The sequence below is a fragment of the Staurois parvus genome, unplaced genomic scaffold (assembly GCF_062004578.1).
Source record: "Staurois parvus isolate SC_StPar_1 unplaced genomic scaffold, SC_StPar_1.0 ptg001867l, whole genome shotgun sequence".
NCBI classification, from domain to species: Eukaryota; Metazoa; Chordata; class Amphibia; order Anura; family Ranidae; genus Staurois; species Staurois parvus.
The window spans coordinates 2,092-15,441 of NW_028319663.1; the positions used below are offsets into that span (position 1 = coordinate 2,092).

The 13,350-nt window shown below is 42.3% G+C and overlaps 1 protein-coding gene across 1 annotated transcript; it reads left to right on the forward strand.

Moving 5' to 3' along the window:
• Positions 1 to 1,295: 1,295 nt before the first annotated feature.
• LOC149433994 (SAM and SH3 domain-containing protein 3-like) lies at positions 1,296 to 9,570 on the forward strand (the record flags this gene model as incomplete). The annotated part of the gene is made up of 3 exons (XM_089664248.1): positions 1,296 to 1,502; positions 1,725 to 1,875; positions 3,829 to 9,570. Coding segments are annotated over 3 exons (546 nt in total), but the record flags the coding sequence as incomplete, so codon positions are not given.
• Between the last annotated feature and the right edge of the window lie 3,780 nt (positions 9,571 to 13,350).

Below are 13,350 nucleotides of genomic sequence, written 5' to 3' on the forward strand. Positions count from 1 at the left end.
TCACCCATCCTCTGGAACTCCCTGCCCCAACCCATCAGATTATTACCTACTCTCCTCTCGGCGCACCCTGAAAACCCATCTCTTCAGGGAAGCCTACCCCACCCCCTCCTAACCTGCCGACCTCCTCCACTCTTCCTACCACTCCATCCCCCACAGCTATCTCCTCCTGTACCACCATCCCCTCCCTCCTAGAAAGCTCGAAAGAGCAGGGCCCTCAATCCCCTCATGTTTTGCATTGTATTGGTATTGTTCTGTCACATGTTCTGTCCCCCTTTGTAATGTACAGCGCTGAGCGAACTATTGGCGTTTTATAAATACTGTATAATAATAATAATAATAATAATATCACTTGGCCATCCGTTAGGACAGATGGATGCCATAGCAGATGGCATTCACCACACATCTATTGGATCATCGCATTAGAGGATTATAAAGAGTTCATTGACGTCACTTCCGGAGGTCTGCAGGGGCAAGTTGACTCATCCATTGGCAGATATACAGTATATCTCTCTACTTATGTGTGCATTCTTATGGATCAGTGTTTCTCAACCTCCTTACAGTCAAGGCACCCTTTAAAATTATGGACAGTCCCGAGGCACCCCATTCTAAAATGTGAAAAACTATTCTAGCAACATCTACACATGTAGGACACCTAACATTAGAGGTGATTTATTCTTCCAAAGCAAACACACCTTTGCACACTGGTACTGACTAGTGTTCCAGTGTTTCTCTTCTCCCTCAGTTTTTATCCATTACTGAGCTAATGTGACTCCAGCACTGATGGAGAGGGGCAGGGGGGGGTCAAACTAGGATGCTGTGCAAGCAACTGACATCCTCCTTATCAACTGATGTCATTTGTTGTAAGGACGCCGGTGGCTATAAGGTCATAATGGTGCACAATGAAAACCTGTGGCTTAGTGTAATGAAAAGGAAGGTTTGTTCCACCTGCTGGCTTGTATATATAAGTTTTGGTCAATTTTTAAACATTTTGACAAGGCACCCCTGAAGAACCTTCAAGGCACCCCAGGGTGCCTGGGCACCCTGGTTGAGAAAGGCTGTTATGGATAATATACAGTAACTGTAGGAGCTAGAACACAAAAAGGTGGGTAGCAACAGAGCTGGGCAGAGAGATTATGGTGTGGAGATCTCACTTTTGGAGTTTCCAAAGCATGTCAGAAGCCCATGTCCACCAGGCTCCACCTATCTCTAAAGTATCACTTTTAGATGGACTGATCCTGTAACTCAAAATAGTTTTCTTGAACCTCTGAAGATTCCCATTTTCTGTTTGCTTTCAGGTAGGAGACATCATCAACATCATCGAGAAACCTCCAGTCGGAACCTGGACGGGCATGTTGAATAACAAGGTGGGGTCATTCAAGTTCATCTACGTAGAAATCCTACCCCAGGAAACAGAGACCCCCAAAAAAGTCCGGACACATCGGAGGAGCAAAAAATCACAACCCAAGACACTGAAGGAGCTGCTTGATCGTATCAACATGCAGGTTAGACCTTACCCTTTATTTATCGATATATTCTGATTAAAGAGCACCTTTTTCACAGTTTTAGAAGGAAAAGGTTATGGAAGGTACAGTAGATACGTTGTTTCTTTTATCTAGTTATGAAAGTTTTAATGTAATCTGGAGTTATAGCGCTCATCCATCAATAGTTAAGCCCCTCCCATGCCTAAATGAGTTAAAAAATTTTAACCACCCGCTTGTTTCCAGGAACACATCGCCACCCTCATGCTGAATGGTTATCAGACAATAGAGGACTTTAAGGACCTGACTGAGAGCCATCTGCTGGAATTGAACATCACAGACCCTCAACACACTGTTAAACTGCTGACCGCTGCTGAAGTCCTGCTGGATTATGACAGTAAGTAACTGCTCAGTTCCTCACTCATACAGATAAACTCACTGTCACTCATCTGGAACTTCTCCCTACTCTTGCACCTGTGCTTTTCCTAACCGACGGGGTTCTATACCTACCTACTGCCTCACTGCAGGCACGCCAAATTATGTTGACCCCAATATTTAGAGGGCCGTCTAGATCTCGTGGTACTTCAATATCCACTAGGATCACTGACCTCCCCAAGATGGTCACCTGGAGCCAAACTAGGAGACATTTTCTCTCTGTTGGGCTTCTGTCAATCCAAAGAAACTGCATGGTGCCACCTTCAGGTTGGAGGAAGTACCCCAAACTACCCCTATCTACAAGCTGAACTTCCAATAAGTGGTTAAATACACCACTAAAATGAATACATGCTGACTGCTTCACCTAAAAAATTTAAAATTGTGATTCTGTCCAGCTGTTTTTTGGGTTCCTCCCAACCCTACTGCACTTCATAGCCAGGATGGTGGAACCATTTTCCTTGTCACAATTAAAGTGACTCTTTAAGGAGCTGAAAGCAAGTAAATGCATCCGATGCTGGGGTCCCTGTTTCCATGATGCACCACTGGATGCCCCCCTCAAAAATATTATACAAATAAAGCCTTTCTAAAGGGCTAGAAACCCACCCGTGGCATAGCACTAGGACCTGGAGAATTGTCCCATGAACACGTAGCACTGCATTGTGGGAAATGATAGGGGGTTGTACACGTAATATACTGTATATGTCTCATACCTAAATGTTTGGGTTTTTCATGGGATCCACCTCAGCCAGTGATTGGACAGCGAAGGGTCAGCGGTACACTGATAAGGCCAACTCTCTACCCTCTTGTTCATAGCATTGGATGCTAAGCCCTCACTCTGATCCTCTATTGGACATCCATCATGTAGCCTTCATCTGACATTATATTACTTTATCCACTTGGTGGCTCTGTGCACACTAGCTTAAAAAAAAAAACGCTCCAAGCAGCAGCTTTTTTCTGTCTCTAGAAGCAAATAGTGTTTGAACCCTCCAAAACTCTGCTAACTGTTGCTAAGAGCTGCCAGTTTCCAGCATTATTTTACCTTTCTCTTAATGGGGGGCTGCCAGCATCCCTAACAACCAGTGAATAGCTGGTTGTTAAGGAGCAGGCTGGCAAGCTGGCCACCATGTCCTTAACAACAAATGGCTCATCAGCTGTCAGTTAGTGCAACACCCCCCCAACCGCCTCCTGAACCATATCAGGCCACATGCCCTCAACATGTGGGGAATGATTTGGTGTAGGGGGGCCTTTTCCCCACAACCCTAGGTGGTGGTTGTTGGGGTCTGTGGGCAGGTGGGATTTTCAGAGTTTTAAAGCCCCTTTTAACAAGGGGGGGCCGCAGATCCTACCCCTCCCCATGTGAATGAGTATAGGGTACCCCTTCACCAAAAAAAGCATCGGTGAAAGGGCGAGCAAAGTCGACACTCTTGATGAGTGCCTGTCACAGGTCCAACGTTTGTAATAACCCACGATGCACCAAAAAATTACGGCTGTGGGGGTATGCACGGGGGGAAGGGAGGCTAGGGGTCAGAGGACTTTGGACTTCAACTAACAGACCAACCAGCAGCACAAGGGGCCCTTTTCATTGTGTGTGCAGATCTTCAACGACCAGAGGCGGGCTGACCATTTGGAAACCGAGGGCCCGGGGTCAGTAGGGGGCCCCATGAGATTCCCCTGGTACCTTTTTCATAGGCTTTTTTGAGTTTGGGCAAGGATACAGGGGCCCCATGATCCCCTATTGCCCGGGGGCCCCATGATTTGTCAGTCTGCCCCTGTCAACGACCATGCACACAAAGCATTAGGCGGCATTGGGTGTGCAGTAACCAGATTTTACCTGACGGGAGTAGGACAAAAAAAAAAACTTGCCCATCATGAAAGGTTGAAGCTAATGAATGATTTCACGATTGCTATGTTGCAGCCACCAGCGAATCAGAAGAGGTGACCGGGACATCTTTAGCAGATCAAAATGCTCACCTTCCCCGAGACTCGGGCTGCTACGAGGGACCTGAGAATCTTGAAAGCAGCCGTGACGAGTCTGACGGCCCCGAGGAGAGCTTGCAGAAACTGTCCTTAGATGACGGTGAAGTGACCACTCAGGAAGGATGACTTCTTATTTTTTTTTAGAATTGACGACACAAATGAAACACCATCACTTTAAGTCGAACAATATTGCAGGATAGAACAAAAAAAAAAAAAAACCCTGAAAAATCTCGACCCTTTCATTCTGGAGGTTGTATATGGAAAGTGCTGGACATTTTTTTGAAACAAAATAACAAGTATTACTTTATTTACTACTTTGTTTTTACATTTTGTTAGTTTTTTTTATCATTTTTGTTTTCTGCAATTCTTACTTTGAGGTTGTTGCTATAGATTGTGGTTATTACATTTTATCAAACAGAATTACAAATATTAGAGTGGACCATTTAATGGCAATATGCAATTTTTTTCACGAATGGAGATGGCAAATGCAGCGAATGACCATGTGGTCCACAGTCCTCTCATTATACCTCTTCTAGACTGTTTTATTTAGGTATCCCTTCAAGGCAAAGCTTTTGCTTGTTTTGGATAGAGTGGAAAGGGATTAGAATACTCATCAGGTTTTCATTGCCATCTGTGTCCCTGTTAAGGAGATTCATCCTCTTTATCTGTCCTGGAGACCTGTAAAGTGAAAGAAAATCCCAAATTTGGGGTTGTTACCAAAAAAGGAATAGAGGGGAAATCCCCTCGTAACAAGCAGGAATTCCCTAACTTTGGAGGGATTTCCTCTCACTTCTTATTTTGGCTATGGGACGGGAAGTGAAGAGTAATCTCCCCAAATAAAAAAAACTGACAGAGGTTATCAGGACCGGGACCAGGGGCGGACTGACCATTTGCGCATTTGGGCCCAGGGTCAGTAGGGGGCCCCATGAGATGCCCCTAGTACATTTCATAGGCTTTTTTGGGTGTGGTTTGAGTGTGGGCGAGGACACAGGGGCCCCATGATCCCCTACTGCCCGGGGGCCCCATGAGTTGTCAGTCCGCCCCTGACTGGGACAGGTTCAGCCAGCCCCCAGAGCAAAGATTTAGAACTGTGCCCCCTCCACCACTGCTAATGCATGTTGTAGAATGGGTGTACCACCCTGCATTCATTCTCTGCCCCCTTGCTCTGCTGTGCTCAGGGCAGCTGCTCCTCTGACCCACCCCTTGTCCCGGGCCGTGGGGGTTATAACCTTCATATACTCTATCCAAAATAAAGAAAGTTTTGCCTTTAGTTCTACTTCTGTATATAACCATTTTCCTTGTTCTCTGTGTTGTTTGTTCAGCTATATTTGGTTGGTTATGATTCTAAATATCTCTCTGTTCTATTGGAATTAGTAGCAATGTAATCTACAGCAATTGGTACAAAAGAACAAAAAAAATTGCAACAAATAAAAGATTGTAGCAAAAACAAAGAAAGAACATGTTTTAGGAATGGTCATAAAGAGTCAATGGTCACGTCAACAGTATGTCTAGGCGGGGACTTTTCCATTGCTCTTCAGTTGGTGGTATTGGTTCATGGATCTCTTATTAGTTATGTGAAATGGAAATGTGAAGATGGAACTTAAAATTGCCAGCTCTATCGTTTTATTCCTTTAAAGACGTCCGCAAAAGCAAGGGTCTCCAGACTTTCTAAACAAAGGGCCAGTTTACTGTCCTTCAGACTTTAGGGGGGACAGACTGTGGCCGGTGGGAATAGAAAAGGTCCCAACGTCAGTTGGAAAAAACAATGCTCTTTGGTGTTAGTGGGAGACATTGTGTTTCATAGTTGGTGTCATTGGGAAGAATTGTGCCTCATCATTTGTGTAATTGGGCCCCATTGTTTGTGTCATTTGGGAGGAATTGTGCCCCATCATTGGAATCATTGGCAGGAATTGTACCCCATTGTTGGTGTCATTGGGGGAAATTGGGCCTCTTTATTGGTGTCATTTGGGAGGAATTGTGCCCCATCATTGGAATCATTGGCAGGAATTGTACCCCATTGTTGGTGTAATTGGGAGGAATTGTGTCCCATTGTTGGTGTCATTTGAGGAATTGTGCCCCATCGTTGGTGTTATTGGGAGGGACTGTGCCCCATCATTGGAATCATTGGCAGGAATTGTACCCCATTGTTGGTGTCATTGGGGGAAATTGGGCCTCTTTATTGGTGTCATTTGGGAGGAATTGTGCCCCATCATTGGAATCATTGGCAGGAATTGTACCCCATTGTTGGTGTCATTGGGAGGAATTGTGTCCCATTGTTGGTGTCATTTGAGGAATTGTGCCCCATCGTTGGTGTTATTGGGAGGAATTGTGCCCCATCGTTGGCGTCATTGGGAGGAATTGTGCCTCAATTGTTGGTGTTATTGGGAGGAACTTTGCCCCTTCATTGGTGTCAGTGGGGGGAATTGTTGGTATTAGTGGATTAAACAGTGCCCCAAGAGCTGGATAAAAGCTAGCAAAGGACCGCATCTGCTCCTGGACTGCAATTTGGAGACCAGTGCTCTATAGGAAAATGAAAAATGTAATACTTTCCTTTCCATAATTTTTCTTTCCTGGTTGCAATCTATGGCATCAACAATAATATGGTTGGTTGCTCCGGTCACATGGGTAGGCAGCCAGGTAGGCACGAGGAAAGTCTCCAAGAGCTCCTTTAGTTCTACTAAAGCTTTTGTTCTGATTTACGTTGGATAGAGTAAGAGGAAGGGTTAGATCCTCCAATTATTGCTGACCCATGTACATGACTACTTGTCACCCAAACTCTTCCTCAGGCTACTTAAAGCTGAACTTCAGTCATACAGGTTCCTCTCCTGAATTAATATTGCTTACTCTTCTTTCACTGCTAACTGTGGGCTTCTTACAGTGTGTATTGGAAGGTCCAGCAAGCCTGCCCTATCTTCCTGGCTCCCCATTGTGACTGTCCATAGCTCGCCCCTTTCACTCATTTAATTGGTTTTTATGTCATGGGAAATCAGCATCACATGTGGCCATTATCTATGCAAACATAGCCTGCCTAGGACCGCCCACTCCTCCAGACTGACATCCACCCATCAAAGCATTTTTATATTTGCATAACTCCTTCCAAGAGCCTACCCACCGCTTGCATCAGGACTGAGGACTCTTGAGAGGAGTACTGAGGCTGGGTGCTGTACAGCACCCTGCTGGCTCCTCCCACCAGCTTTGATCTGCCTGCATTGCACAGATAATCATAGAGACCCCGTGATGAAATAACTGGGTCTAAAATAAGGCATGAAATTGGAATAAAACAAAAACATAGTTGCAGTTTTGAAGCAAGACCAACAAGCAAGATAGTCTGAACATTTTAAAAGGTGGTCTCCAAAGCTGGAAAAATTGCACACACAGCTGGACTGGATGTCCTCCAATAGTATACCACCATTAGAACTATAGCCAGGGACACTGTTAGAAACCACGAGGCTCCATACTGCCTACCTGACAGAGATTGCCCCCCAAAATATATCAAAATGGCGGTGTGGTGCATTTACTGGAACAGATCCCCTGTAGTTCCTCCCTGCAGCAGTGGGAGTGGAGGAGAAGTCAGATTTCAGCTGCTGCAAAGGGGAACTGCAGGGTGGTTGTTCCGGTGTGTGCCACCCCGCCACTCAATCACCTCCCTCTTGTCCAGGTTCCCCTTCCTTCTGCTTGTCAGCTGGCCAGGCCCCCCTCCCCCATACCGGAGGACCAGTGGTACCCCCTTATCAGTGGCCCTGACTATAGCTCATAGGGGCATGCTCATCGGGACATGTCAGTCCTAGATTTTTGTCCCCGATTGTTTCATTGGCTACCAGGTAGCAAGACTCTCAACTAATCTAATAGCTCCTAACTAGCAAAGCAAAGATGGGTTCATTCAAGGGATTACTGTGACTGACTCTTTCAATCAAGCAATGTAAAAATCAAATCCGCAGATGGAAACTCTAATTCCCGAAAATCCAAGGAAAATGTTTCTATAGAGCAGTGCAGTTTTGTTTTTTTAATTTAAGTGTCATATGCCCTCATCTCGATGATAAATGACCACCATAGAACTCTGAACTCAGCGGTGGGAACACATGACACAGGTAGGCTAGACTGGGATCATAGTGAAGTTGGGCAAAGCATTAAGAAATGTTCTTTATCGGGTACAAATGGTAACCATTACATTTTAGATTTACCCTCCACCACACTCCAATATCCTCCACTTAATTTCTTAGTCACATCACCCTCCAGAGGTCCTCTCACCGACGCGTTTCACCCTCTATTGGGCTTACTTTATGGGAAGATATCAGAGAGCAGTGCATATTTTTTTTATTTATTTTTTTTTGGGGGGGGGGAGGGAGTATATTAGCTGTTGAGAAGGAACCTGTACAGATCTGCCACTTGAAAGTTGAGAGATGATATATCAGAGACCTAGAACTGAGCACTATTGGATTTAAATCAGGTTTTCTCAACTAGGGTTCCTCCAAAGGCTGCTAGTGGTTACTTAAGCAATCTCTTCCTCTCAGGTAAGTTCCCACCATAGTCTTTTTAGTAATCTGTAAAGGGGGTAATTATTCCCAATGACCACAAGCGTAAGGAGCATTCCTCCCAATGACAAGTGTAAGGCGCATTCTTCCCAATGATCACCAGTCTAAGGAGCATTCTTCCCAATGACCACCAGTCTAAGGAGCATTCTTCCCAATGACCACAAGCGTAAGGAGCATTCCTCCCACTGACCACAAGCGTAAGGAGCATTCCTCCCACTGACCACAAGCGTAAGGAGCATTCCTCCCACTGACCACAAGCGTAAGGAGCATTCTTCCCACTGACCACCAGTCTAAGGAGCATTCTTCTCAATGACCACAAGCGTAAGGAGCATTCCTCCCAATGACCACAAGCGTAAGGAGCATTCTTTCCAATGACCACCAGTCTAAGGAGCATTCTTCCCAATGACCACAAGTGTAAGGGGCATTCTCCCCAATGACCACCAGTCTAAGGATCATTCTTCCCAATGACCACCAGTGTAAGGAGCATTCTTCCCAATGACCACAAGCGTAAGGAGCATTCCTCCCACTGACCACAAGCGTAAGGAGCATTCCTCCCAATGACCACAAGCGTAAGGAGCATTCTTCCCAATGATCACCAGTCTAAGGAGCATTCCTCCCACTGACCACAAGTGTAAGGCGCATTCCCACTGACTATCACATTAATGTATCATGAGTTGTTCATATAGTCATTTTTAGCAGGGCTTCCCTGAGACCATAAATTTATTTTGAAGGTTCTTTTGTTTTGAAAAGGTTGAGAAAGCTTTGATTAAGTACATCTATCTGATCTCTACCACTAAGCCCTATGGGTGAAACATGTTAGAGGATGGTCCTACATGAGGGCGGTCAGTGTCAGGTTTGTGGATATCCATCCTAATTAATGTGGATCCCAGTGATCCCTCCAGTATGCGGTGGCTTTCTAACACGTCATCTATCCCACGAGTTGAATGTCCTTGTTTTGAAATGTCAAATTCTGATCTGTTTCACTCTCTACTATCTCAGAACCTACCCATCGTAGAAGACTCTGCCTGACCACCGATGGTGGGGCTTTGGTCCTACAAAGTGATATTTTTGCCTTTACAGTTATATACAAGCAGTTGTGTGCATATCTTTACTGAATGTCTTCTCCGTGGTAAATAAAAATGTACATACAGTTGTGGCCAAAATTATTCAACCCCCACTGAAATTGAGTGTTTTGGCCAGTTTGACATTGCTTTTGATCATTCAGTCATCTTGCTTACATTTACATTAAAGAGGCACTTGTAGGTCAGACAAATATAACATAACAGTTATAATGAAATAACCACAAATGTCTTTTCTGTGCTCACAGCATTATCAGTTTTATTCAACCCCCAAGTGACATTCAATCTTAGTACTTAGTACAGCATCCTTTTACAGTTATAACAGCTTTTAAACGTGAAGCATAGCTTGACACAAGTGTCTTGCAGCGATCTACGGGTATCTTCGCCCATTCTTCATGGGCAAAGGCCTCCAGTTCAGTCACATTCTTAGGCTTGCGCACTGCAACTGCTTTCTTTAAGTCCCACCAGAGGTTCTCAATCGGATTTAAGTCTGGTGACTGCGATGGCCACTCCAAAATGTTCCAGCCTTTCCTCTGCAACCATGCTCTAGTGGACTTGGAGGTATGCTTGGGATCATTGTCCTGTTGAAAGGTCCAACGTCTCCCAAGCCTCAGGTGTGTGACGGACTGCATCACGTTTCCATCCAATATCTCCTGGTACTGAAGAGAATTCATGGTACCTTGCACACGCTGAAGCTTCCCTGTACCTGCAGAAGCAAAACAGCCCCAAAGCATGATTGACCCTCCACCATGCTTCACAGTAGGCAAGGTGTTCTTTTCATCATAGGCCTTGTTCTTCCTCCTCCAAACATAGCGTTGATCCATGGGCCCAAACAGTTCTAATTTTGTTTCATCAGTCCACAGAACACTATCCCACAACTTTTGTGGTTTGTCCACATGGCTTTTGGCATACTGCAGTCGACTCTTCTTATTCTTTGGAGACAGCAAGGGGGTACGCCTGGGAGTTCTGGCACGGAGGCCTTCATTACGCAGTGTGCGTCTTATTGTCTGGGCTGAAACTTCTGTACCCACATCTGACAAATCTTTTCTCAGTTCCTCAGCAGTCACACGGGGACTTCTCTCCACTCTACGCTTCAGGTAGCGCACAGCAGTCGAAGTCAGCATCTTCTTTCTGCCACGACCAGGTAGCGTTTCAACAGTGCCCTTTGCCTTGAATTTGCGAATGATGCTTCCTAAGGTGTCTCTTGGTATGTTTAACATCTTTGCAATCTTCTTATAGCCATTGCCCTTCCTGTGAAGAGAAATCACCTCTTCTCTTGTCTTCCTGGACCATTCTCTTGCCTTCACCATGTTTGTAACCACACCAGTAAATGTCTAGAAGGAGCTGAGTATCACAGTCATTTTAAAGCTGCCTAATTGGTGCTTATTATGCTTGATTGCTGCTCGGTGACATCCACAGGTGTTTTCAATACCTGATGGAAAGCACCTGTATGAACCTCTGTTCTTCAGAGTGGTAGTCTTTAAGGGGTTGAATAATTGTGGCAATGAAGAAACCACATAAGAACCATTTACTACTGTATTACATAAACAATTGATGTCATTTTAGTTGCATTTGGGTAGTTACAACGTCCTTGTAGGATTTGATTCTGAATACAATTCCAAATGTACACTATAGTCCCTAAACCCCTTTACAGCATTGGGGGTTGAATAATTTTGGCCACAACTGTAGTTTCATATCTTTGAGCGTTTTTTTTTCTTTTTCTTCCTTCAAGAGATTCTTTCAAAAGAGAACAATGGAGACTGGCATTGCTGAACTCTCCATAAATGTCTGACTCGTGAACGTCATGCTGATGCTTTGGGCTCAATGCTGTCTGAGCTGCTAACCCACAACCGTTATAAACATAAGGATTATCGGACAATTTTTTGACCCACGTTTACATCATGCCTGACTCAAAAAGACTAACGGGGGTCTATGTATTAGACATGTGCAGATCGTTTCAATCCGAATCGAAATTTGGATGAAATTTTCATTATTCAGAGATTTGGCTGTATCCGAATTTCTGATTTACAATAGTAACAAATTTAAATGAATCGGAAAAAAAATAAACTAAATTTCATCTGAAATAACGAATTATCTGAATTTAAGACGAATTTGAACCAAATTTGAAAACCAATTTGGAATGTAAACATATTGCTGACTATTCCTGATTTCCTTCAAAGATTTGCGTATTAGTGTTAGAATATAGCCTTCTTTTGAAATTTCAATTTCGAAAACAACAGAATAGATTACAACATAAAAGAATAGAATAGAATAAAATAGATAATAAAAGAATATAACAGAAAATAATAGAATAAAAAATAAAAGAATAGAAAAAATATAGCCGTCTTCCGAAATTCAAATTTCATAAAGAATAGAATATTATCTATTCTTTTATGTTCTATTCTATTGGAAATTCAAAGTTTTTAATTCAAATGATAGATATATTCTTTCTATTTTTTCTATTCTTTTATTTTCCATTCTATTATTTTCTCTTATATTTCTTTATTATCTATTCTTTTATGTTCTAAAGAAATATAAGAGAAAATAATAGAATGGAAAATAAAATAAAAGAATAGAAAAAACAGAAAGAATATATCTATCTTTTGAATTAAAAAATTTGAATTTCCCAAAGAATAGAATGGAACAAAATAGAAAGATTATAGCTGTCTTCCGAAATTTGAATTTCGAAAAGAATAGATCAGAATAAAATAAAAAAACAAAAGAATAGAGTAGTATGGAAAAGAAAGGACTAGGATAGAAAAGAAAAGAATACAAAAAAAAAACAAAACAGAACAGAATACAAAGAATATAGCCGTCTTCTAAAATTAAAATTTTGACAAGAATAGAACAGAATAAAAAATAAAAGAATATAAAATAATTGAATAAAATAGAAAATAAAAGAATAGGAGATAAAAAAATAGATTAAAATAGAAAATAAAAGTATAGCAGATAAAAGAATAGATTCAAATGGAATAAAATAGTATAAAGCCATCTTTCGATTCTGAAATACTGAAGTTCCAAATTTGAAAAAAAATGAAATAGAACAGAATAGAAAATAAAAGAATAGAATAGAAAAAATAAAAAAAATTAAATAGAAAATAATTGAGTAAAAAAAAAAAAAAAAGAATAGAATAGAATAAAATAGAAAGAATATAGCCATCTTCTGAAATTCGAATTTTTAAACAAGCTATTCTTCACAGATAATTCAGATCGATTTGATATTTTTGATTAGAATTCGATTTGAATACTTCATATCCAGTGGAAAAATTCAAATCTGGTTGAAAACGAATAACCGAAACAAAACGGGTTTCGTTATGAATGCAACTAAACAAAATGAGTAACTTAACACATGGATCCGAAACAAAAAACAATTTTTTCTGGTTCTGCACATGTCTACTACGTATATAACAGCAGCACAGTCAGACGAAAAAAAAATGCAGTATTTTCTCGAATATGTACAGTTCCCATATTATCAGTGCCATCTGCAGGCCATAATGTTTTTTTTTTCCAGAAAAAACTAAAACTAAATTAGGAAAAAAAAATGCATTGTTCTAGATGGCGATGATTAGAGATGAGCGAATCGAACCAGGCGAAGTGGAATTCGATTCGAATTTCAGGAAAAATTCGATTCGCGTCAAATCCGAATATTAGCCTACTTCGGGTGCGCGAATCGGATTTTTCCCGATCAGCCGGCAAAAGTGTCCCTGCAGAGAGCTCCGCTATTTCTGAAGTTCTCTGACAGTTCCTTCACATGTACAGCGGTTGAAACATTGTATCTATTTGTTTCCATTTAGGATACAGATGTTTTTATTCGGAAACAGATACAATGTTTCAACCGCTGTAAATGTG